Source organism: Aythya marila, assembly GCF_965140915.1.
Source record: "Aythya marila genome assembly, chromosome: 20".
Taxonomy (NCBI): domain Eukaryota; kingdom Metazoa; phylum Chordata; class Aves; order Anseriformes; family Anatidae; genus Aythya; species Aythya marila.
Window position 1 is genome coordinate 10,742,669 of NC_139061.1, and position 21,635 is coordinate 10,764,303.

At 36.7% G+C, this 21,635-nt stretch overlaps 3 protein-coding genes across 6 annotated transcripts in view; 2 read left to right on the forward strand and 1 right to left on the reverse strand.

Moving 5' to 3' along the window:
• NF1 (neurofibromin 1) overlaps positions 1-21,635 on the reverse strand; it is a 93,700-nt gene that overhangs the window by 23,771 nt on the left and 48,294 nt on the right. For all 4 annotated transcript variants that reach the window (XM_082776228.1, XM_082776227.1, XM_082776226.1 and 1 more), the window contains 7 exons: positions 6,375-6,807; positions 5,818-6,158; positions 4,865-5,067; positions 3,706-3,899; positions 2,078-2,218; positions 1,566-1,845; positions 197-411 (listed from right to left, as the gene is read on the reverse strand). In XM_082776228.1, coding sequence (XP_082632354.1) covers positions 197-411; positions 1,566-1,845; positions 2,078-2,218; positions 3,706-3,899; positions 4,865-5,067; positions 5,818-6,158; positions 6,375-6,807 — 1,807 coding nt within the window. The remainder of the gene's footprint in view (positions 1-196; positions 412-1,565; positions 1,846-2,077; positions 2,219-3,705; positions 3,900-4,864; positions 5,068-5,817; positions 6,159-6,374; positions 6,808-21,635) is intronic.
• EVI2A (ecotropic viral integration site 2A) lies at positions 7,970-12,922 on the forward strand. The gene is made up of 2 exons (XM_082776507.1): positions 7,970-8,154; positions 10,394-12,922. Exon 2 carries the CDS (start codon positions 10,410-10,412, stop codon positions 11,214-11,216), a length of 807 nt encoding a protein of 268 aa, XP_082632633.1. The 5' UTR covers positions 7,970-8,154; positions 10,394-10,409; the 3' UTR covers positions 11,217-12,922.
• On the forward strand, positions 15,411-21,051 carry OMG (oligodendrocyte myelin glycoprotein). Its single transcript, XM_082776506.1, has 2 exons — positions 15,411-17,469; positions 18,208-21,051. The coding sequence occupies exon 2, from the start codon at positions 18,214-18,216 to the stop codon at positions 19,531-19,533; it is 1,320 nt and encodes a 439-aa protein (XP_082632632.1). The 5' UTR covers positions 15,411-17,469; positions 18,208-18,213; the 3' UTR covers positions 19,534-21,051.

The window sequence follows — 21,635 nt, forward strand, 5'->3', positions numbered from 1 at the left end:
AGGGACACCTTCCACTAGGCCAGGTCACTCAATTTTAATTCAGAATATTCAGTTATTTTAGGTCTCTGAAACTACTGAGCTACTTAGGCATTCATTAACACATTATGGGAGGTACATCTCACTACACTGCTTGCCTGTAGAAAAGGGTAAGCAGTGCCATTCTCCTTTATGGGTAATTTTGTTTTGAACCACATACCTCCATGATCTCCAACAAAGCTTCAGTAACTGTTTCCAAAGAAGTCAGTGCAAAAGTCTCCCTCTCATAGGAACCAGGTGAAAACGACCTGTCTCGATAGCTGGAGCGGAAAGCTATCACTGCAGCTGATTTCACTTTGCTGATTCCAAACAGTAAATAAAACTTGGGCAGAGAAAACTCAGTCAAGCTCAGCCTTAAAACTTGCTTGGTCTCCTCTGTTGAATAAATTTTTACATATTAGACTTAAAACAATTAAGTGCATTCCATATTTTAAACACACTGAGGCTCCCACAAATACACGAGTAGATAATCATCCTATGCACATTTGAACACTTTTTTTTTTGCCACTCATCTCAGAACAACTGTGGCCTGTCGCATGGACTGTTAAAACCACAGCCACCAGGAAGATGCAGTCTGAAAACAGGTAGAAAGAAACTTGTCTAAAGATCTGGTTCTCTGAGGCTTCTCCTTCTCATATGCATTAGGAAAACAAACCTGGAGAGCTCACGGTTTGAAAGACCAACATTACTGTAAGGTTCAAACTGTGATCAAATTATGTTTTTGACTCTGTTACTACAATTAACCCATTTAAATCAGAAGAAAATGAAGGCCCTGCTATTAGCACTGAATATTTTTACAATTCTGAATTTTTGTTTAGTTCATTTCAGTGTATTTCAAATTCACTGCTTAAACAGGAAGGCTTGACTTTCTCTTTGTGTATCCTAGCAAAGCTTTTCTTTAAATATACATAGATACCCGTGTGTGTGTGTACACATCTATTCACACACTCAGTCAATACACAGATATAAAATGGGCTTTCAGATACTTAAAAAACAAGATTACATAAACTTTATATTTTTTTCTTCACAAAATCCAGCCTGGTTGCATACCGTACTTCTGCAATAAGAAATGACAGCTACGTATTTGCTAGCATCAATTATTTTAGGACTGCTGAAACACAGCGGTATGCAAAATTCTTGCTTTAACCATGTAATTCCACAATTTCTTTACATAATTTATATTTTTGTTACTCCATTATGCAACCATTCAAAAGATACATATCAGCCAGTTTTAGCACAGATACATTTTTTCTTTAATCTTTACTACTGAAACTTACTGGTACTTTCTTCCCTTTTTCAAAAATCCATTACACAATTTATGACACTCCTGCTCTAAACCAGACAGTCATGCTTCAATTTCATGCTCATAGTCATTCTAGCTCATATCCTCATTCTGGTTTGTACACAAGCTTAATAGCAACACGGTATTTTCAAATTCTCTGAACAGTTAAAAGAGAGGAAGACACCTCAAATATTTCTGACCAAACTAAGAAGCAATCAACTTAATCCTAAATCTGATAAGAACTTACCGCTAAAGTGAAGCTGTGAACAAGTGCACAGAGAATGAATGATGTTGATGACAAGACCATGCGTAGAAGCTCTGAGAGAAAGGGGACCAGTGGCCACCAATAAAGTAACTACATGAAAGAGGTAGGGGAGATGGGCTGCAACATCCAGAGAATTGTTAAAGGAGAGCATCAGCATGTAACGTGCTAGAATAGCAATATCATCCCACATTAGGTGCTGTTCCAATGTAGGAGTTGGGGACAGACAAGTCTTGTCGATTATTTTACACATTCTTCCAATCACCTGAAAATAAAACAACCATTTTGTTTCAGTTAAAGAGCAGAGCTCAACCTTTCAGTAACAGCCATTACAAATTAACATTGGAATTATTCTATTGCTTGGAACCTGTTTTATGTTTGTTTTTTTTTTTTCCATTATTTCCTGTACTGAGTCATCAGAAAGCATATCAGTGTCACATTACTATTTAAGGTGAAATTACTATATAAGAAGAAATTAAGGCAAGGAGGGAACTCACTTTGCTTGAAACCAACTTTACATTTCCAGAAGCAAGCGCTACTGCTGTGTCTGCCATAACCTCAGCTTTTATGGATCCTAAGCCCCCTGTGGCACTAGTCTTGATGAAACTGTCCAGAACTACATCAAGGAGATCTGTTATCTGTCAGAGAAAAATAATTCTTTGTTATTCCCAGTGTGGTTAACATAATTTTTCCACAGTAAATCGCCCTTTGTTTAAGCAATCATTATATTTTTAAGTTAAAGATATATAGCTACTATAAATTGAAGCTATGGTTTTAATAATATGTTGTCTTTCTGGAAACAAGCCTAATGTAAAGATTAGAAATGTAAAGATGAATTCCATCAGGTTTTACTTCAAATCAAAATTCTTCACAACTGTGGAAGCACTATGATATGGTTTGTATCTTTTTTTTTTTTCATTTTAAAGTATAACTATTCAGAAAATGCTGCATCTAACGAGAAGAAACGGGATTTAAGGTGGAAAAAAAAAAAAACATACTTCCAAGAAATAAGCAAGATCCTACCTGCTAAAGATTTTACTTAGAACACTCATCATGCATGAATACTGCAACCAGTAAAACAAGTTTCTTCTCGTGTATGAAGAACCAAATCTAAGTGCACTGGGAACTCTCTCTAAATGTAATATACAAGCTAAGATTAAAAGCTATTTCAGTACTGGTTGAAATTCAGCTTTCACTGTATCATAAAAATTGGTTGAGATTCTGGATCAACAAAATAAACAATAAAATTCCCACTGACTTCTGTGATTTTTTTCATTTTTTATTTCATGTTCTCCACGTTTACCTGTTAATAGATTTTCATACTACACAAAATGGTCATATTCATCTCAGTGTGATTCAAACTTCCAAAATACATTGATTTTTATCAGTCCAACTGGACCAATCAAGAAACTACACTTATGCATCCATTTGACAATTCTCACATTCTCCAAGAGCAACTTTGTGATGCTGTGCTGCATCAGTTTGGACGACAGTTAAAAAATTAATAATAGTATGACAATGAGGAAGTCAGCTTGCTTGTGAGCAAGCCTGGTCATGGCAAATACAGCTGGTCTCATTTATCTGGACACTTATTTCGTGAATGACATATGAAAACAGCTTTTTTTTTTTTTTTTTTTTTTTTTTTTTTACTTTGTGTGGAGAATAGGAACAGTATTTGGTAAGAGTTCAACTAATAATCAACAGAAGGATTGACACTGCTAATTGTAATCAAAATGCTTCTGTTTTAAAAGTGCAAATAACAAAACGGAAGTTCTTTCATCACCTTAGGCCTAACATATCTGAATGATAGCACTGGGTTCTATCCAATCAGTACCCACACATTCAGGAGTTTTGATGAAGTAATTACTACTAACACCAGATATTTCTAATTCTTAATTCTCAGTGGGGGCCAGGAACAGAGTACTAGAAGCAAGAGTTCAGAAATGGTTTTATGAAGTATTTTAAAGAATGGAAACATCAGAGAACTTGCTCATGACTCTCCACACAGCAAATATATTTAGGTCGTGCCAAGTTCCATTTTATCTTTTTGCATTAATATTTAAGTGATTAAAAACTCTATAATTTTATTATAAACAAATTGCAAGAAATCATGCAGAATTTGTACCTGTCCAAGACTTCCCCATATCTTAGCCTGAATGGAAGGATACATCTGTTTTTCATTTATTGTCATCGTTATTAGCTTATCAAGAATAGCAGTGACTCGCTGACGCTTAGCATCATCATTGTGTTTACAGAATCGGACCAGATTGGACAGCCAGGGAGTCATATACTCCAGACAAAGATGTTTCAGTTCAATACCTGAAATAAAAATTCACTTTGTAACAAGAAATCAGCACTGATCTCTATGCATAGGTAAATAATTATTTGTGAGCACCTTTCAGTTTTCTTCTAAAATAATTATCATCGGATTCAAGCAAATAATACTGGGCAAACAGACAAGCTTCAAAAAGAAACATACCATAACAACAACATCCATGAAACATTTGTAAGAATCTGGCAAGATTTTGACATTTTAAGTATCCTAATAAGAAGTGTGACATAGGTGTGTACATTTAGGCATACGATAGACAGACTATTTAAGATAGAATACATTCTCAAGATTAAAAAGAAGTTAAACAGCTTCCAACAGTATAGTCAGAGCTGGTTTATGTCTGTAAGAAAGGGATAACAAAAATAGCATAGTAGAACCTGATAATATCTCTCAACTGTAATCTACCTGAAACGATTAAATTTGAAAGAAAGGACCACGTAACGCTTTTGTCAATGTATCTGCTGGAGTTCAAAACCTCATGGAACTCAAAATATTATATATTTTTTTCAATGTTCTTACTTCTGGTGTATGAAAGAAGTAAATTGTATTGTGATCTCTGAATTAATTTAATTGTCTAAATGAAGGAGATGTTTTGCAAAACTTTTTTTAAATTCTAAGTTAGAAAGGCAGGGCTTGGATTTTTTATTTTTATTTTTTATTTTTTTTTAAAAAAGGATCTGCTTCATTAGAAAGAGTACATTAAAACATACAAATTAATGTTTTTACTCCAACAGATGCCACTCCAGTTCATGACACTGGCTTAGTATTACAGAACTTGATTATTAAGAAATAAATAAGTAATCTTGAAAATATCTAAAACAGTTCAAAGAAGCTTTTTTAATTTAAACTTACTGTGACTCAGCCACATAAGGATGCTTGTTAAACTTGACAGCTACCAGCTTAAATCTTTTCAAATTCATGGTTAGCATTGAAGAACACCAGTGTTACTTACTAGATTTGCTAAATCCAGAAATACACTCTTCCAAGAATTCTAAGGTAAGGTGTGGTTCATTAGCTGCAAGGGTCTTACTAATAGACACAATAAAGAGTGTGTTGTTGGCAGGAATACACAGACCTGAAGTTTCCAGTAACTGGCCCTCAATCTTTAAATTAAAGGTACAGGTTAAGGCACATAGAAGATTATAGGCAGCAGACCTGTAACAAAGCAAGCAATGTGACTTGTAATAGTTTTCTTGTCTGTTTTAAAATATATACATTACACTAAAAGATCACAGTAATACAATTTTCAAAATCACTTAAGCATTGCTAATATCCAGTACTATATTTAAATCCTGAACTTCTTTCCTGCATCACTTAAGCTTTAGAGACAACATTACCTTGGACAAATAATTACATTACTACTTTTTTAAAACAACTTCTGATAAAGTTAAAGAGGATGCTTGAAGAACTTTGTACTGGATTTCTCAGAAAGGCATTCAGTTCCAAGAAATTCTAGGTATTTCCAAGTGCACCTGAGCAAGAGATTGCCAACAGCCCCAGAGGCTCTCCTTGAACCAGGACCCGTTTGGAGACAGCCCCCTGACAACATCTAAGAGCTTGCTCTAAGTGGTACAGCTCCCAGTTATTAAACAAGAAGTTCAGTACCATGAAAATCAAATGTACCTAGTAAGCACATATTGCAAAGCATAAGTTTTTTTCTCCCTCTTAAAGAGAAATTAAGCTACCAGTTACTCAGTTACTCCATCATTACATATGCCTTTCTTCATCTATACAAAACGTAATCTTTTTTGAGATTACTAAGTACGTTTTGTAGAGCTGTGGTGAAAGTAAAATTGTGTTGTTCAAGTGAGATTTGCTAAAATTAAGAAAATCTTGGAAGAAAATGTGATCACAAGTTGAAGAAAGTTGAAGTTGAAAGTTGATATTAATTTAAAAGATCAGTACCGCAAACTGGGGTCTGAGCTTCCCAAGTTGAGCAGTGCTATGTTCAGTAGTGTTCCAGGGACATCCTTAGGGCGAATTTTAGTGTGCTGTGGGATGGAGTCTGGTTGCGACAGCTCCCACCTTGTCCGTATATGAATAATGGACCTCACAATGGCTTCACACTCTTGATGCATGAAGGTGAGTGGTGTGCCCTGGTTGGCAATCGTTAAGGTAAACTGATTCTCATCAACAAGACAGATTTCCTCAATTTCAGATGCGTAGTATATATCATTTAAAAACACTGTCTGTCCCAGTACTCTTGTACGCTCTGCTGATGTCACCTGCACAGCTGTTGATCCAACCTTAAAAAGAGAGAAGAAAAATGGTTCAGCACCTATTGTTAAAGAAACAATGAGAGAAAAAAAAGTCTGACGCTTATATTTTAGGAAGATAAATATGTGAAATTGTAAATTAAGTTGTGATTTCTCCATGAGACAAGAGAATTAAGACAGTAAAATCATACTCAAATTCTTATTGAAATATAACAGTTCACTAGGAACAGCATGAAGAAGACTTACTTTAATAGAAACTTTGGTGTCTTTATGAGCCAGTTTGAGAGCATTGTGAAATACTTTCAAGTCCTCTTCCAAAGCCAAGGTAGCTGCTGGGAGTTTCTGCTGGTCATGTTCAATGTGCTCTGCCAGCTTCCCCGGAGAGTCTATGAAAATAAGCCTTTTGCTTCCTTTCAAACCTGTCAAGAGTCTTTCATGGTATTTGGTGTATTCTCTGACCCAAGAATTACAGTTATAAATAAAAACTGCTGAGACATTTTCATAAGCAAAGCCTGGAAAAACTACAAACCATTTAGAAAGAAAGTCTGTTTTAAAGCGATTACTGGGGCCAGCATGTGTGAGGTCCACTACAATTTCATATGGCTTTGCATAGTATGGCTTCAGAGTTAGCAGGACGTGGTATATCAGTAAATCTCCATTGATCTGACCGGTCTTGAATCTGTAAGAAAACAAGACAGACACTGTTTGGTTTGCCTTTAAAATCCATATCAAAACATTTTAGTAGTGTATCACACATACTACAATGCTGAAACAAACTGATCTTTCACATAGTCCAAAAAATGTCAAACTCAAGCAATAATATGGGATTGACATCCATAGCCTAAATTCTGCCATGGCCCATACACCAACCAAGTTTGGAGCCCAATATGGTGAAGCTCCAGTTGGAGGTAACTCAACTTCATTTTGAAGTGCCACACAACCTACCATAGTAGTCTCTAGACAGAAACAGGTTCATTCAGCATCTCCAACAAGAGGGAAAAAAAAAAATCCATGCTGGAGAGGAAGAGCATATCGATCAGCTCAAAACTGTAAGAGTTGAGGGTTTCTTTAAAAATAGAAGTAAAATAGCAATCCCGCAAACTCTTTTTTACATTTATACAGATTAAAATTACATTAAATTTTATGTGTGGAAAAGATTTATTTCAATAGCCTTGATTAAGACTAATTAAACATCCATATACCATTTTTTCAAAGGGTCACAGCTCATTTTATTTGCAATCTACTGCAGCACATAATGCACTCTAACGCTTGGTGGAACATTTCTAAGAACTATGAGTCCTCTGAGTAGCACAGAGGATTGGTCTATACAGTATTCAGGTACTATATAAAATATTAACCACCTTTTGTTCTTGTTTAATGAATTGCTGAACTCTATGAGACTTGGTTTAGGCAGATGTTCTGTCCAGTTCCCAGAGTTAGCATAGCAGATGGAATTCTACTAGAAATACTTAATTATGAATCAAACTTACCAGTAGTTTTTGAACTTTATAATACCTAGAGCTGTTTCAAACTGTTATTAACTCAACTCTTTCAAAGCAAGACAACAACCTATAGAAAGAGCTAATAAATACTGTATACACGTACGTAGTTTTGATCACAGTGAGACAGAGCTCTTGGTAACATTTGAGGTAAGCCACTGATAACTAAGAAGATGAACTTCATGAATGTTAAATATTTGTCTGCCTATGACTTTTTCCTTGTGTTACTTCCTGTTGTTCGGAAAGCTAATTTGGGCAAGTTGGTGTTTCTCTGCCTCTAACATGTCATGGTATAGTTGTTACAAAAAGGAAGTGTGTCATCACTGTGGTTTTAGTTCCCTACTTAGAGTAAGCGACATATAATTTCAGTTACAGATTTGCTTAAAAAATCCAGCCTTGTCTAAATCTACTTGCTAGATGCTGATGGTCGTTAGCATCCTTGGAGCAAATATACACGCAAAGAAATCTTACTGTTAGAGGATTAAATATCTAAAACACCAACTTTCTTTTGACTACATCCTGGCAAGGTAAGTGCATATTTTCCTTCTATTTTAAGTTCTGCTTCAAGGTTTCTTAGATTTTGTAGAAAATCTTATGTAAATGTTTTTACTTTTTATGTAAAAGATTTTAGTTTAGTTTAGTTTACCATATGTAACTCAAACAGTAACAATAAATAAAAATATTGTCTTTGACTGCTTTAAGGAAGTTAATAAAACAACTGTATTTTTAGTAACATTAAAGGCTGTTCACAATCAGACTCCAAGGAATGAGCAGCGACAGCCACCAGGTTGCTGCGTTGTTCCTACACATTGCAGCTCTTACTGTGTACTGACAGAAGACCCTACCAATACCTAGACACAAAGGGTTGAGCTAAAAAAAAAAAAAAAAAAAAAAAAGCTATTTAATGATCAGTTCCTTTGCTCTTATGATTTTAAACGAAGCTCTTAACACCACCAGCCCGTTTATTTTCAATAAAAGCAGCTCTGGTCCAGATCACAAGTAACACTGGACTTCTTGTGCTCTCGGAGGGTGCAGGCAGAGCTCTGCAGCCCTCAGGCAGTAAGCACTGAGCTACATTTGTACCAGCAGCTGCACCTCAGTTCCGCACAGCATGCAGAAACTTCTTGTGAAATGTTTTGTTTCTAAAAAAAACCCCAACCAAACAAAAGGTTTTGCTGTTGCTGCTTTTATTCCTTTTTAAAGTATGGGACCAGGCATTCTCCAGGCAACTGTTACCATATAGGTAACAAAATCTTTTACCTGAGCTGCAGCTGATTACTAAAATGGTTTGTAGTTCAAATTTAACAACGAGGATTCATCTCAGAACAGAGTCTGGTTTTACGATTTAGTTGAACTGCAAAGAAAGATACATATTTTGCTGCTCCTTTGCCATGCGAGGAGACACCCATTGGTTGTTCTCTGGCTACAGATCAGGTCTATCACCCCTTTCACTTTCCTGGGGGACTTCAACAATACAAAGGACTGCCACTTGGATATTAAAAACATAAGCAACTTCACCTCTCTGACTTTTGAGTGTGAATACATTAAGTTCTTTGGTAGACATAACTTTTCCCTATGGCAAAGTAAACACCCTCTGGCATGTTTCAAAATTACCTAAACTTAGAAGCATACAGATGTGCTTTGTTGTCTTTAAAGTGCCATAAGAAGAAATGTATTTCTACAAACAGCACTACTACTTTCAGTCATTCTTTACAGTAGTTATATTTGAACAAGATGTAATACGTAACACCCAGAAGAAACACTTCTGATAAAGCAGGTGAAAGAGACACACTGGACAGAATAAGCCTTACGCTCTGAAGGTGTCTCACACACGCAAAATTCAAGAAGCATCAGCACTGAAGTAGTTCACTAATTTGTCTCATCTGTCACCGTTATTTTGAGTTTATCATCTTTGTATCTGATTCATCTAAAGATCAGTTTCCTGTTCTCCAGACAGATTCAACAGGTAAAGATTATAGTGCAAATCTGAGTACTACACAAATGTAAAACAGAACATACTAATGGTAATATAATTTGCATAATCTCAGAAGTTTTAAAGAAAATGTCACAATCTGAAGTATGTTTATGAGGAATAAGATGTGAGAAGTACACTTGTGGTAGACAGCCTTTTGCATAATAAATCAGAAGAATTAGAGAATTAAGATTTTCCTAGGTATTTACAAAATGCTACAGACAGCTGAGATAAGGAATACAAACAACTAAAATAAGTTACTGCTGTCATTTACAAGAATATTTTCAATTAAAGCTTTTCATCTGACCATCCATAAAAGCATGGTTACATTTTGCAAATTCAGGGCAACAAAGGAAAGAAAAAAGTGGTATTTTGTAAATTTTACATGGTGCCTCCCTTCACCATTTAAAAGCAGAAGTAATGAATTTACAGATCTAAGGTGGTCAGCTTTAGAGCGGAGGAATTACTACAGTGTGTACATTCACACTTCACTGAGTACTTAGTAGATAACACTTTCCTTTCACTACTTTGCTCCATGTTCTTTTTTCATCTTCACATACATTATATATAAACCTCCGTCAGAACTTAACAGTTTAAGAGCTGAAGTTCAAGACCACCTATTCAGTGAGAATTCCCAGCAGCTGAACGCTTCCTCCTACATGCAGTGAACAGGAGGTCAAGTTAAAACACACTTTTGATCAAAAAGGCTGCTGGCTACTATTCCCTGAGAAGTCCGATTCAAACCTCTCAGAACCAGCACTGCTAAACTAATACCATATTTTGTTCTTTTGCAGGTGACTAAAGAGGAAGATGAAGACAAAGATACACAGTAAACCACATTTTGCCTTCCCTGTTGTGATAATTTTTGCTTTGTGTTTGCAAGTAAGTGCAAACCATACTGAGTACCCCAGAGTTATAAATGAAACCTGGAATCCCATCAGCCAAAACCTAAGTGGCAGCATAAATGAAACCTGGAATCCCATCAGCCAAAACCTAAGTGGCAGCCAGAACATAATGGAAGCCAATACAAATCCTCCTCCAACCATCAATTTCAACGGGAAAGCAATGACGACTGAAATGCAGACTGCCACCCCTCAACCTCTCTCTTCAACAATGGGCCAAAACTCTTCAATATCTTCTTCTTCCAGAAGTACTGTTTCTGCCGCTGGAGGACCTAAGAATACCAGCAAACCCAAAACTACATGGTCAAAAGAAATGTGTGAAGACAGTAAGTCTCTTATCCTGATTTGCTTCATTATAATAGCAGTGCTTGTGCTCATCTGCACCTTCTTGTTTCTGACAACAGTCATAATAGCAAACAAAATGTCTTATCTCAAAAAAGCTCAACAAGGAAAACGGAGGCCCAGAAGCAATGGTGATATTCTGGCTACCAACAGCTTATGGCCAACTGCAGCAGGAACGTGGCAGAAGATGCCTAAGGAGGAAGCTGGAACTGACTTGATAATGCAAGAGTTACTAGCAGGGAGAGATGCCGCAATCCAAAGGAAAACCCAAGATCAAACTACTGAGAGAATCACTAGAGAAACAGATAAACATGAAAATGAAGAACTGAAGTCACACAAAAGCATTTTAACCAATTTTGTGGTTGAGATTTAAACCAGTCAGCTAAACAAACCTCAGCTTTTACTTTTTTATTAATTAATATGATAAAAAAAAGATTAATATGAAACAAAAACTTAGCTTTCGAATAACAACCGGAATTGTAACACAGGAAAGCTAAACTCACACCTTAGGGTTTTTCATTTTATGGTAGTAGGAATGCTGTACAAATGTGTAGATCTAGGAGCAGGACTGCATTACAAAGCTTCTTCATAAATAGTGCCAATAACTCCTTTTGACCAGAAATCACAGCTGAAGTAGCCAAACAGGATAAAACAGGACAGAAGTTTGTCCATTCTCAAAGACCACTGAGGGGAAAAAACGAAAGCTAGTCTAACAAACACAGCATACTCTGAAGTGCCACACTGGCATATCCAGGTTGCTATTTTAAGAGAACCGTAATTCAGTCACAATTTTGACACAATTACTGCAACAGGAACTAGTCTCTCAAAACGCCCCTTCCACTTTCTTCATCAAAAACTGCTTAAATCAGATTAGCTGTTTTTGAACCAGATTGAGAGCATCATATTTATTGTTTTGACTTTGTGCATAAATATATGACATTTGTATTGTGTATTAGAATATAAAAAGTCTTCCATTTTGTTATCCTCAATAAACCAGCATCATCATTTTTTAAATAAAGTATATGTTATTTCTCTAAGTCAAAATATTGTAAGAAATATTACTGTAGACATTTTGGAATATCATATCCCTATCACATCTGCTGAATGTCAGTAACCGTCTGATACCTAGGTGTGATTTCTTACCTTGTGAAAACATCCACAAGGAAAAACACTACATTTTGTCCTACAGTTACCCTTTTCTTCCCCAAAATGACCATAAGCACACGAGGCAACAGCAGAGGCACTGCAAGGACTAAAAATGAATCTGGGATAGCAGATGTGGGAATCTAACCTGGTGTAAAACTTGTCACAGCTAAGAAGATAACAGAACTAAAAAAAAGAGAATGAATCTGTAGGAGAATTAGCCAGCCTGGAACAGGAACACAGTAAGTTGCTAGCAGAAAGCAGATAAAATGGGTGAAACAACATTGTCATCAAATAAATTAAAAAAGGAAAAAAAATGATAGAATCACAATCCTATCAATGGAAAGAAGGAAAAGAAATAGTAATGAGGGTGTGATCTGTGGCTCAAGACAGGTGGAGACTGTGATGAGTGAAGGCAATGTAGATGAGATGAAGGAGTCAAGAAACTGTGAGTTATTATGTCAGTACGGGCTCAGGATTTGTCTGTGCTGCAGGAATAGGGAGAGACTGAAAAAGAGCCGGTGCAACCAGAAGAGAAGCACAGCGCATACAGGAAATGAAGAAGCTGCAGAATGAGGACATGGCACTAGCTATTATTGTAGGCACAAAAACACACTTGCAAAATGCTGTGAGGACATTTGTGTAAGTTTCTTTTGCCACACAGCCTTTCTAAATGCTTAAGGAGACAAAAAATACAAAGTAGTCTGGGTTGCACTAAGGGATGTGGACAAAGAGACAGTGGGAAAACAACTGCTCAGAGAGCACAGTCCCCCTTTAATGACAACAAGAAGTACCGAAGTTGTCCAGACAGAAAAATAATGTGGGGAAGAGGAGGCAGGGGGAAGGGTAAAATCTATAGTTATCCACCTTTTAAAACAACTACGCACATGAAGATGTGTAAGCAAGCCAGTATCTTGTGATCAGATGGCTCTCTATGACTCACCGCAATGAACCTAAGGTTGGTTTTCCATTAATAATCCTGACAGTTCATCAAAACCACCACCAAAATTATATCTGTAAAAATAAAATCCAAACCTACTTCTATGTCAATCAAAAATTTTGTAACTATTTTCAAAGACAGGAAAACAAGCGTTTATTAATTTCTTCATAATAGACACATACTCAATAAAAGCCACAAGCATGTAAATATTTAAGTTTCATCAAATCATCAGAGCTGAAAAGTTTGCTCTTAAATCATGCAAACCTTGAGCTAAGTTTCTTAGTAATCTCCCTACTCTTGGCACTTCCTGCAGCAAGTATTGGTAAACTTCCTCTTCAGCTGCAGAAACTTGCTTCAATGTGAGAAAAGCCATTTTAAAACTGCTCAGCTTTCAGCACACAGTCCGTCTTTCTAAGGCTTCAAACAAAAAATAAGATGCTTGCTTGATAAACCATAAATGTCAAGGTAAGAATCAACTTCAAGTTGTCGTTGCTTCATATCTGCATTATTTGCTTTTAAATGGAACTGCGTGCAGTGCTTTGTAAGCTTCTGACACAGTCAAAGCTCTTGTAGAATATCTCTATCTTACAAGCATTATCTCGGTCCTAAACGGTTGTTGTTATGAATTATCATGAACTCTATACGTACTATTTGACTGTATTTTGAAAAGAGGGGAGCAGAAGAAAATGAAATAGTGTCATTTTTATCTGTTATGAATTTTATATGGTTTAGATTATAAGGTTCTCTAGAAGCACTAATTAAACATATAAAATTAAATTTCAGGTGCTGTAGTAATGCATAGTGATTTTCTGAAGACCGTTTCACATGACTAATATTATAATAATAAATTAGATCAAAATGCACGAAAGTAATTTCAGAATAAAAAAAATAATCACATATAGTGGCTGTATTTTACATGATTTGTCTCATACAGAGATATTCAGAGACCTGAACTCTAAGCAGTACAGGGAAAAAAGTGTTTCATCCCAAACACTTAACATTAACACAGCCCCCATCATTACAAAAATGTTCCACATGCAGGAATTTATACTAAAGCAGCCTGAGCACGTTTGAGCGATGTTCCATTACAGTAGCAGTATTTGGAAACTTGAAAAAAATATTACACTCCAACTGCAGAAGTGAGGCAAGAACAGGAAATAAAAGTAACAGAACTGTTAACAGTTTTTAACTCAGGCTTGGCTTGTCTCTTTCAATCTTTGAGGTATAAAACAAGACAATTTTATTTGCTTTTGTGACAATAGCGTTTGTCAATACTTCTGTGAGTGTTTCATATTTTGTTTTGCATCTGTAACCATCTAGGCGAATGATTAAAGTTATTTTGAAACATACTTTGGACTTCTTTCCCAATGCCTTTTTCTGATAATGTGAAAAAATAGTAATTATGACATTCTCTTCAAAGTCGTTTAACTTCAACGATCAGTAATACTGAAAACCTGTCTGCTGCTTGTAAAATCAGTGACAAACCTGCTGGTTATACAAATGGCAACAGGCGTGAAAGTTCAAACAGCGAGTCTAATCTTATTTTTATACTACGTATAACATAACATTGTCTGGTGCCTGTAAAGCGGTACTTCAGAAGTTCAAATTAACATGTTCTACTTTATTTCTGCTGTAGGAGAGGACGCATTTCAATAGACTGCAGGGAAATGGTGGGCAGCCAAATAATGCTGGTTCTTATCTCTGGAGAAATCTTGAAATCGCTTTCTACCGAAACACCCTCAGATGTTACCACGAATGAAAGAAATGTATATACCAGCACCAGGAGTCCAACAAAAAACAGATCTACTGCATATCAATCGCAAACAACCAGACCCAGTCTGCACACGTTTGGCAGAGCACTGACTGCTGTGACGACAACACCTTACCCGACTGAAATATACAAAGAGCCTAGAAGTGAAAGCCTACCAGCAATGATAATTGGCGTAATTTTGGTTAGTATGATAATTGCTATTATTGTGATTATTCTGTGGAAGTGCTGCAGAAAGCCCCTTCTAGTCAATTCAAACTGGGCTGGTCGTTCTCCGTTTGCAGATGGAGACACACCAGACATCTTTATGGACTCTGGCCAGGCTACCAAGCGTTCATCGGTTTTATCTGTGTTGCCTTGGAAATTTAGAGAAGATACACACTTCCAGCATGATCTTACCGCGTCAGAGAAACCACCCAGCTGCACCACCACTCATGAAAGCAGCCAAGTGCCTCCACCAGCAGAAGACTGCTCTGCAGCCAGCATCTCCGTTTCCAGCGCTGCTGCACCGCCCGTCTCAGACGCAGCAAGCTGCACACCTGGCTCGTGTCCTCACCCCTCTTCTGAGCCCTCTGACCTGCCACCTCCACCTGACTGGCTCAGGGAACCAGCTGAGGATCATAGTTTGGATCCCAGCAAACAAGAGGAACTTCTCTCAGAAATAAAGGAACAATTCCCCCCGCCTCCTGAGCTAATCATTTAAGAGATTTGTGAATCACTGCCTCAGCCAGAACACTCTCCCATAGATGGGCAAAATCACTTTCCAACATGCTTCTCATTTTTCTTAAATGAAGCGTTCTTCAAATAACTGAACAATGGAGAAGTTGCCACAAGCAGGAACAACCAAACCACAGCACGAGCAACGGTTCCCCAGCACTTCTTGACTTCAGCTTTCACAGAAGGGAACAACCTAGTTCTGCCCAAAACAAATCATGCCAAAATACAATACAGATGGAGCCTACTGCATAGACAAGTAGCACCTCCAGATTTTGGAGACTACGGAAAACAGAACATGCATACCTTTGTGTGTCAGCACATACGTATACATAGCATACTGATACACGGAGCTTTCAAGAAACAGTATAAGCTTTCGAGGTACTCAGAGCTTCTAACAATTGTTTGTCCTATTAGGCTGTACAAGTGAATGCAATGAATTCAAGCCAATTTTAATAAAGCTTTCTAATTCAAAGATGTTTTGGTTGCTTAAAGCACAACAGAGAATTTGCTTAGATACAAAGCTTCCAATTCAGAGCAAAATGCGAATGCTTTGACATGCATATATATCGGCTATCTTTCATAAAAAAAGGTCTGTTTTCTGCATATGACTGGAGACTACTTGGTAACAGCGGTTGACAGGCATTTAAAATAAATCCTCATAACAGCCATCAGTTGTTCTTCATTAATAGGAAGGAGATTTCCTCCAGATACAATATTGCCAAAATATTTAGTGATATAAAGTCTCTAGTCACTGCACATTATTTTTTGGTAACGCAGAGAATAATAGTGAAAGTAAAGAATTAATATAGTGGTCATGAAAAAGCTGAAACAGGTCCAAGCACATGAAGAACAAGCATGAAAAAGCTTTCTTTTACCTAGGCACTTTTGATTTTTGTGGATATACAAACAGTTCACAGAACACCCAAGACAAATAACTATCAGAATGAGTTGTGCACGTTTACTTATCTCCTTTGAAGCAGTCTTTTCAGAAAAGGTTCAATCTTATTTATATAAATTTCAAAAATTGATTTACAGTTGTCTAGATGCCAGATGCCTTTTAACTCCAGATGCTTAAGTGTTTTAGAGGTTCCTTTCTGGGCCCTGGCTACAAGAGAAGCTTGCTGCCCTGTCTAGAACCATGCATTTTAATACGCTACTTGATGGGAAGTTGAAAGGTGGTCACAAAGGTAAAAAGATGTGCATATACAATTCTATGCTGATGTGGGTACAATGGGCACAGGAAAATATATTTACAAGTTTCCTTATTGTTTTTATAAGATGTATACATCTGTATGCCTGAAGAACAGCTTTCCAGTTGCTCAGAGACTTCTATAAGGCTGTTGCACTAAATGATGTTAAAATTAACAGCATTATAAACAATATATACTCTTACGATATTGTTTGGAGAAACACAGATAAAGCTTTCCTACAGAAAGCAGTAAAATCCTACAGTCTGGGCTATATTATACCTGAAAATACAGGGACAACCTGATCTGAGCAGCAGAAAACTGAACATTTTAAAATTATGAAAAGATATTCTAGCACTGTTGCTTAAAAAAGCTCAAGATAGGAAGCCTAAATTAACATTAACCTTTACTACAGAAGCAGAGATTAAGTGAAGGTAAAACAGAACACAACTTGAGTGACTTTTTAAATAGGAACATTTAAATGGACTCAGAGGTTAAGCTAAAATAGCCCACCAAAATTCCACTCAGTACTGTTTACTTAGGCAATTTTATGTACTATATTATGATGCATTAACAAGGCTAAAAAAATATAGTTAGGGAGAAGTTAACGAACTCAAATTACAAAAGCCAACTATTTTATTGAATATGCACGCTTTGCAATAAATTTGAGTCAGCACCAATGACAGCTCTGCAGTCCTCCAATGTAGTACAGATCAGGTGGTTGCAGAGCCCCAGCTAGCAGCAATACGATGCAGCTGAAGAGGCAAGCACAATCCACAGACAGCAACTGTAGCTACTCTCTAGAACAAGACGACCTCTAAGCTTAAATCTTTCACAGAAATGATGTGCTGATATTGCAGAAGAGATTACGGTAAGTTTGCATTTTTTGTTTTTAATCACAAAAACCTACTGCAAATTTAGAGATAGAAATAAAAACAAAATTATTAGTTGATGACAGATGCTTGCACCAGAAATTTGCTGCAGTGTCAGAGATTTCTTACTAACATTAAATCAGCTTCAAACATGTGTTAGCAGCTTTGAGAATGTAATTGACGTGATAATAAAGAAAAATAGCAATATGCATGTTACCATGAATGCAGAATTCGGTTTTCAAACTAAATTCCTAACAATTTAAAATGTATTTTAACCAATTCTACTTAAGCAAATAGCATGCATGTATGGGGGGGACTGCTACATTACTGCAGAGATTTGTGAAGCAGATCCAGTTGACAGCCATTTTTTCATCTTGTATAAAAGAACACATTATTCCAAACATAATATAGGCTTGAAATCACTAAAAACAAGAAGCAGACATTGTATAACATTTGGAAGAGACTTGCATTTTCGGAAGAAAGCCCTCATTTGAGCTTGATGGGGAAAGGGAGATGAAAAAACAAGTCTCATTCTGCCAGACAACATGACAGTCTATGAAGGGATGCTTTGTAAAGTCTCTCTTGAACAATTATAAAAAGGACCGTACCACAAAGGGGTTTATTGATATTTTTACTTAATCTCTGCTGCAACTAATCATTGCAAAGACAGCCCTTACAAATAAAAAATATATATTACATAGATTTAAAGGGTGTCATTTTGGTATATTTATTTTTAGGGAGCAATGGAACACCAGATATTGAAAGCATCTACCTGTCTGCTGGTCCTTCTGTTATTCATACCCACTGTTTTGGTTATCTGTCCTTCTAACTGTACATGCTCAGGAAACAACAGGAATGTGGACTGTTCAGGCAGAAACTTAACTGTACTGCCACATGGACTTCAAGACAACATTACATATTTAAATCTATCCTTTAACCAGTTTGTAGATCTTGATCATCAGCTGACAAGATTCACCAACTTGAGGACCCTTGATATTTCAAATAATTGGCTCAAGAATATTCCTGCTCATCTGCCCAAGTCCTTGTGGGAATTATATGCCATAAATAACAACATTAAAGTTCTTCAGAAACTTGACACAGCTTACCAGTGGAATCTTAAAGTGCTTGATATTTCTAGGAACATGGTGGAAAGAGCTGTTCTCATCAACAACACACTGAGCAGTCTCAAGTTTCTCAACCTCAGCAGCAACAAACTTTGGACAGTTCCAACCAATATGCCCTACAACATAGAGACAGTGGATCTATCCAATAATTTCTTGTCCCAGATACTTCCAGGAACACTGGTGAGATTACAGCACCTTACAAGCCTCTACCTACACAACAACAAGTTCACATACATTCCTGACAAAGCGTTTGACCAGCTCTTTCAGCTGCAAGTTGTAACACTATATAACAACCCCTGGTCCTGCAGTGATAAACAAAACATCCCGTATTTACTTAAATGGGTGCAGGGAACCACCGCCAGCGTCATAGGGGCTCCCTGTGCTAACGAATCTGTGCTTTGGGTGAACGCCACGCCATCCGCAGCTGCTCCCACAGTTCCAGCCACTAACCTCATGATTAAAGGAATAAAGGCAGCAGACAAAGCTGCTTCCCCAGTGGCAACTGAACCAGCCCAAATGACAAAAATGTATAAACAATTTAAAGCTAAGGAAGTTACTACCTTGGCTACCTTAGGCCAAACTGTACTGTTTACAAGCACAGACCGGCCACTGCTCCTCTATCCAGAAGACCTGACAACTAGGAAGGTTAGCGCTTACGAAGCAGCAGCCACACACACAATCTACATTAAAGATTCAACTGACGTGAACTCAAGCCTGGCCCATCCAACAGGATCATCCACTACCCCCATGACTCTAAGTATCACCAGCGGAATGCCAACAAACTACTCGAAAATGCCTCAAAGCACAACTGCTACCTTAAGGAGAGAGGAATCCACCACAACTATTTTAAACACTGATGTGCCCTCCAAAGCAAGTATCTGTGAGGTATATTTGTTTTATGCTGTAATGCTTAATGCAGTGGCAATGTTTATTGGCTAGAGGCTTGTATTCTTGTGAGAAGTATTGAGCTTATTCCTGTGATACATAGCTGGAGGTAAGACATCCAGGTCAAATAATTAATCAAAATACAAAAAATTTGAAGTTCTGACTGATCTAAAGAAGATAACAGTTCTTAAAAGAAGCGCACACTAATGTCTGGATACTAAGCTGCTACTTATTTTAAAGTCTTAATTGAGTAAAACTAACCTATGATTTTGTTTTTAAAAATGTGCTTATTTTGTATTTAAATTTTTAATTTTAATTGCACAGAATAAAACATCAGAATTTTAAGTACTGATTTTATGTATGATTTTGTCATAAACAACTGGAAAAAATAGAAGTCTTGTATCATATCTGCATTGTCTTGCTTGACTTGCCGATGAGCAATCCTTGTAATATAGCAGCACAGATTCTCTGTTATGATGACATGCATAAGGAAGGGAAAAATAAAGAAACTAAACCTAGCTGTTTCACTAATCAGAAGTTATTCCTGAGAAAAATTGCTAGCATGTATATCTATGTTTGCTTCATATGTATTAGGATATTTTAAATATGAAGAACAACAGTCTTGAATTTAGGAATTAAATATGACAATGCCATGATGTCTATCTAAGAGAGGGTAAACTGAGAAGCCAATGTGGTCCAACTTCAGCATGGGAAAAATGGTAGGGGCTGATACCTCTTTTTGCTCTGTCTTGACTTAGAGGCTGCAGGCAAGTTATTTCTCGCTCTCCATACTTTAAAAAAAAAAGATAGAAGGAAAACACAAGATGTTCAATGCCATGACACTCTCCAACAAGGAACTTACCTACACAAATTAACAAAATTGACCACTAAATTACAATCAAAAATCGGAAATATCTGTCACTACGTTACGCCTAAAAGAATGCTGCAATTCAGCCAGAGTGTTTCAAACTACTACTTTTTGAATACTGAAAGAAAATATCAGCCAATTTCTAATGCAAGTTATGTAACATATATCAAGTAAGCAATTAGTTTAAAAGCTGTCATTTAAACACTCCTTAAATGTTGTGACTTAACAAATTAATTCAATCCATGGCATTGAACATGCCCAAATCCTTGCCTTACAATGATGAGCACGAACGCTATTCTCCTTGACATCTGCACCATCAATGTGTAGAAATAGATGCACGCATGGTTTTGACCACCTTAAGAAAATTATGTGGCAAAGGTACTTGATATACTACTGATGAAGTTTTGCAAACAGCATGAAATGAAAACTGAAGAACAAGTTCATTGAAAAAGTATTATTCACCTAATACTGCATATCTTTATACAATGATTTCCATGCATTTCAGGCCATTTAATTTCCAGTTATTGTAGCATGAAGGTGCTGCAAAATCCAGAAAACCTCAATACCAAGACTGGAGCCCTCTACCTATTTCTCCTAGGTGGCAGTGAGGGCTGTAGACCACTTACAACCCGGTATCAGAGAAATCATAACTTTCCAATTGTGAACAATATTTCTATAATCAGAAATGTGTTTTAATTTCTAACAGTAAATGTTACACGATGAATTTGTACAGTTATTTCATTGGCATTTAAGTAAAAATAAAGTTATGTTTGTATTGAACTGAATTAGTCACAGTGCTTCTTTTCACATAAGCATTGCTATCATATACTCTTGGCAGATAGGTAATAATTGCTGAATAGATACTATTTTATTATACAAACCTACTTCAAGCAGGCACTTGGCTCAATCTCTGTGTCTTATGGGGGAAACTATGGTATAAGCCAATTGTATTATTCTGATATTCAACTTTTCCTAATATTGTTTATTAATAAGCTGATGTGATAATGGTAACACAGCCTACCCTTCTCGTTCTTACTCTTTAGAAGTTGCAACCCCTTAAGACATGTCTATGTGCTAAAAAAAGTATCTTCGTGTTTAACAGAACAGAAAGATTTAAAGAAAAAAAACACACCACTGATATTTCATAGGCATTTGAGGTACACAAGAACTAGTTACCCAAGTCAAAGTTAAAACAAACCGGGCTATAAGCAGGATGTGCACAGTGCCTTCAGTAGCCAGAAGTGCCTCATTAACCTGAGTGGCTACCAGCAGGCTGGAAGTTCCCCAC

Bases quoted from the DNA above. Each gene is read 5' to 3' on its own strand.
- EVI2A (XM_082776507.1), top strand. From the start codon at position 10,410: ATGAAGACAAAGATACACAGTAAACCACATTTTGCCTTCCCTGTTGTG.
- OMG (XM_082776506.1), top strand. From the start codon at position 18,214: ATGGAACACCAGATATTGAAAGCATCTACCTGTCTGCTGGTCCTTCTG.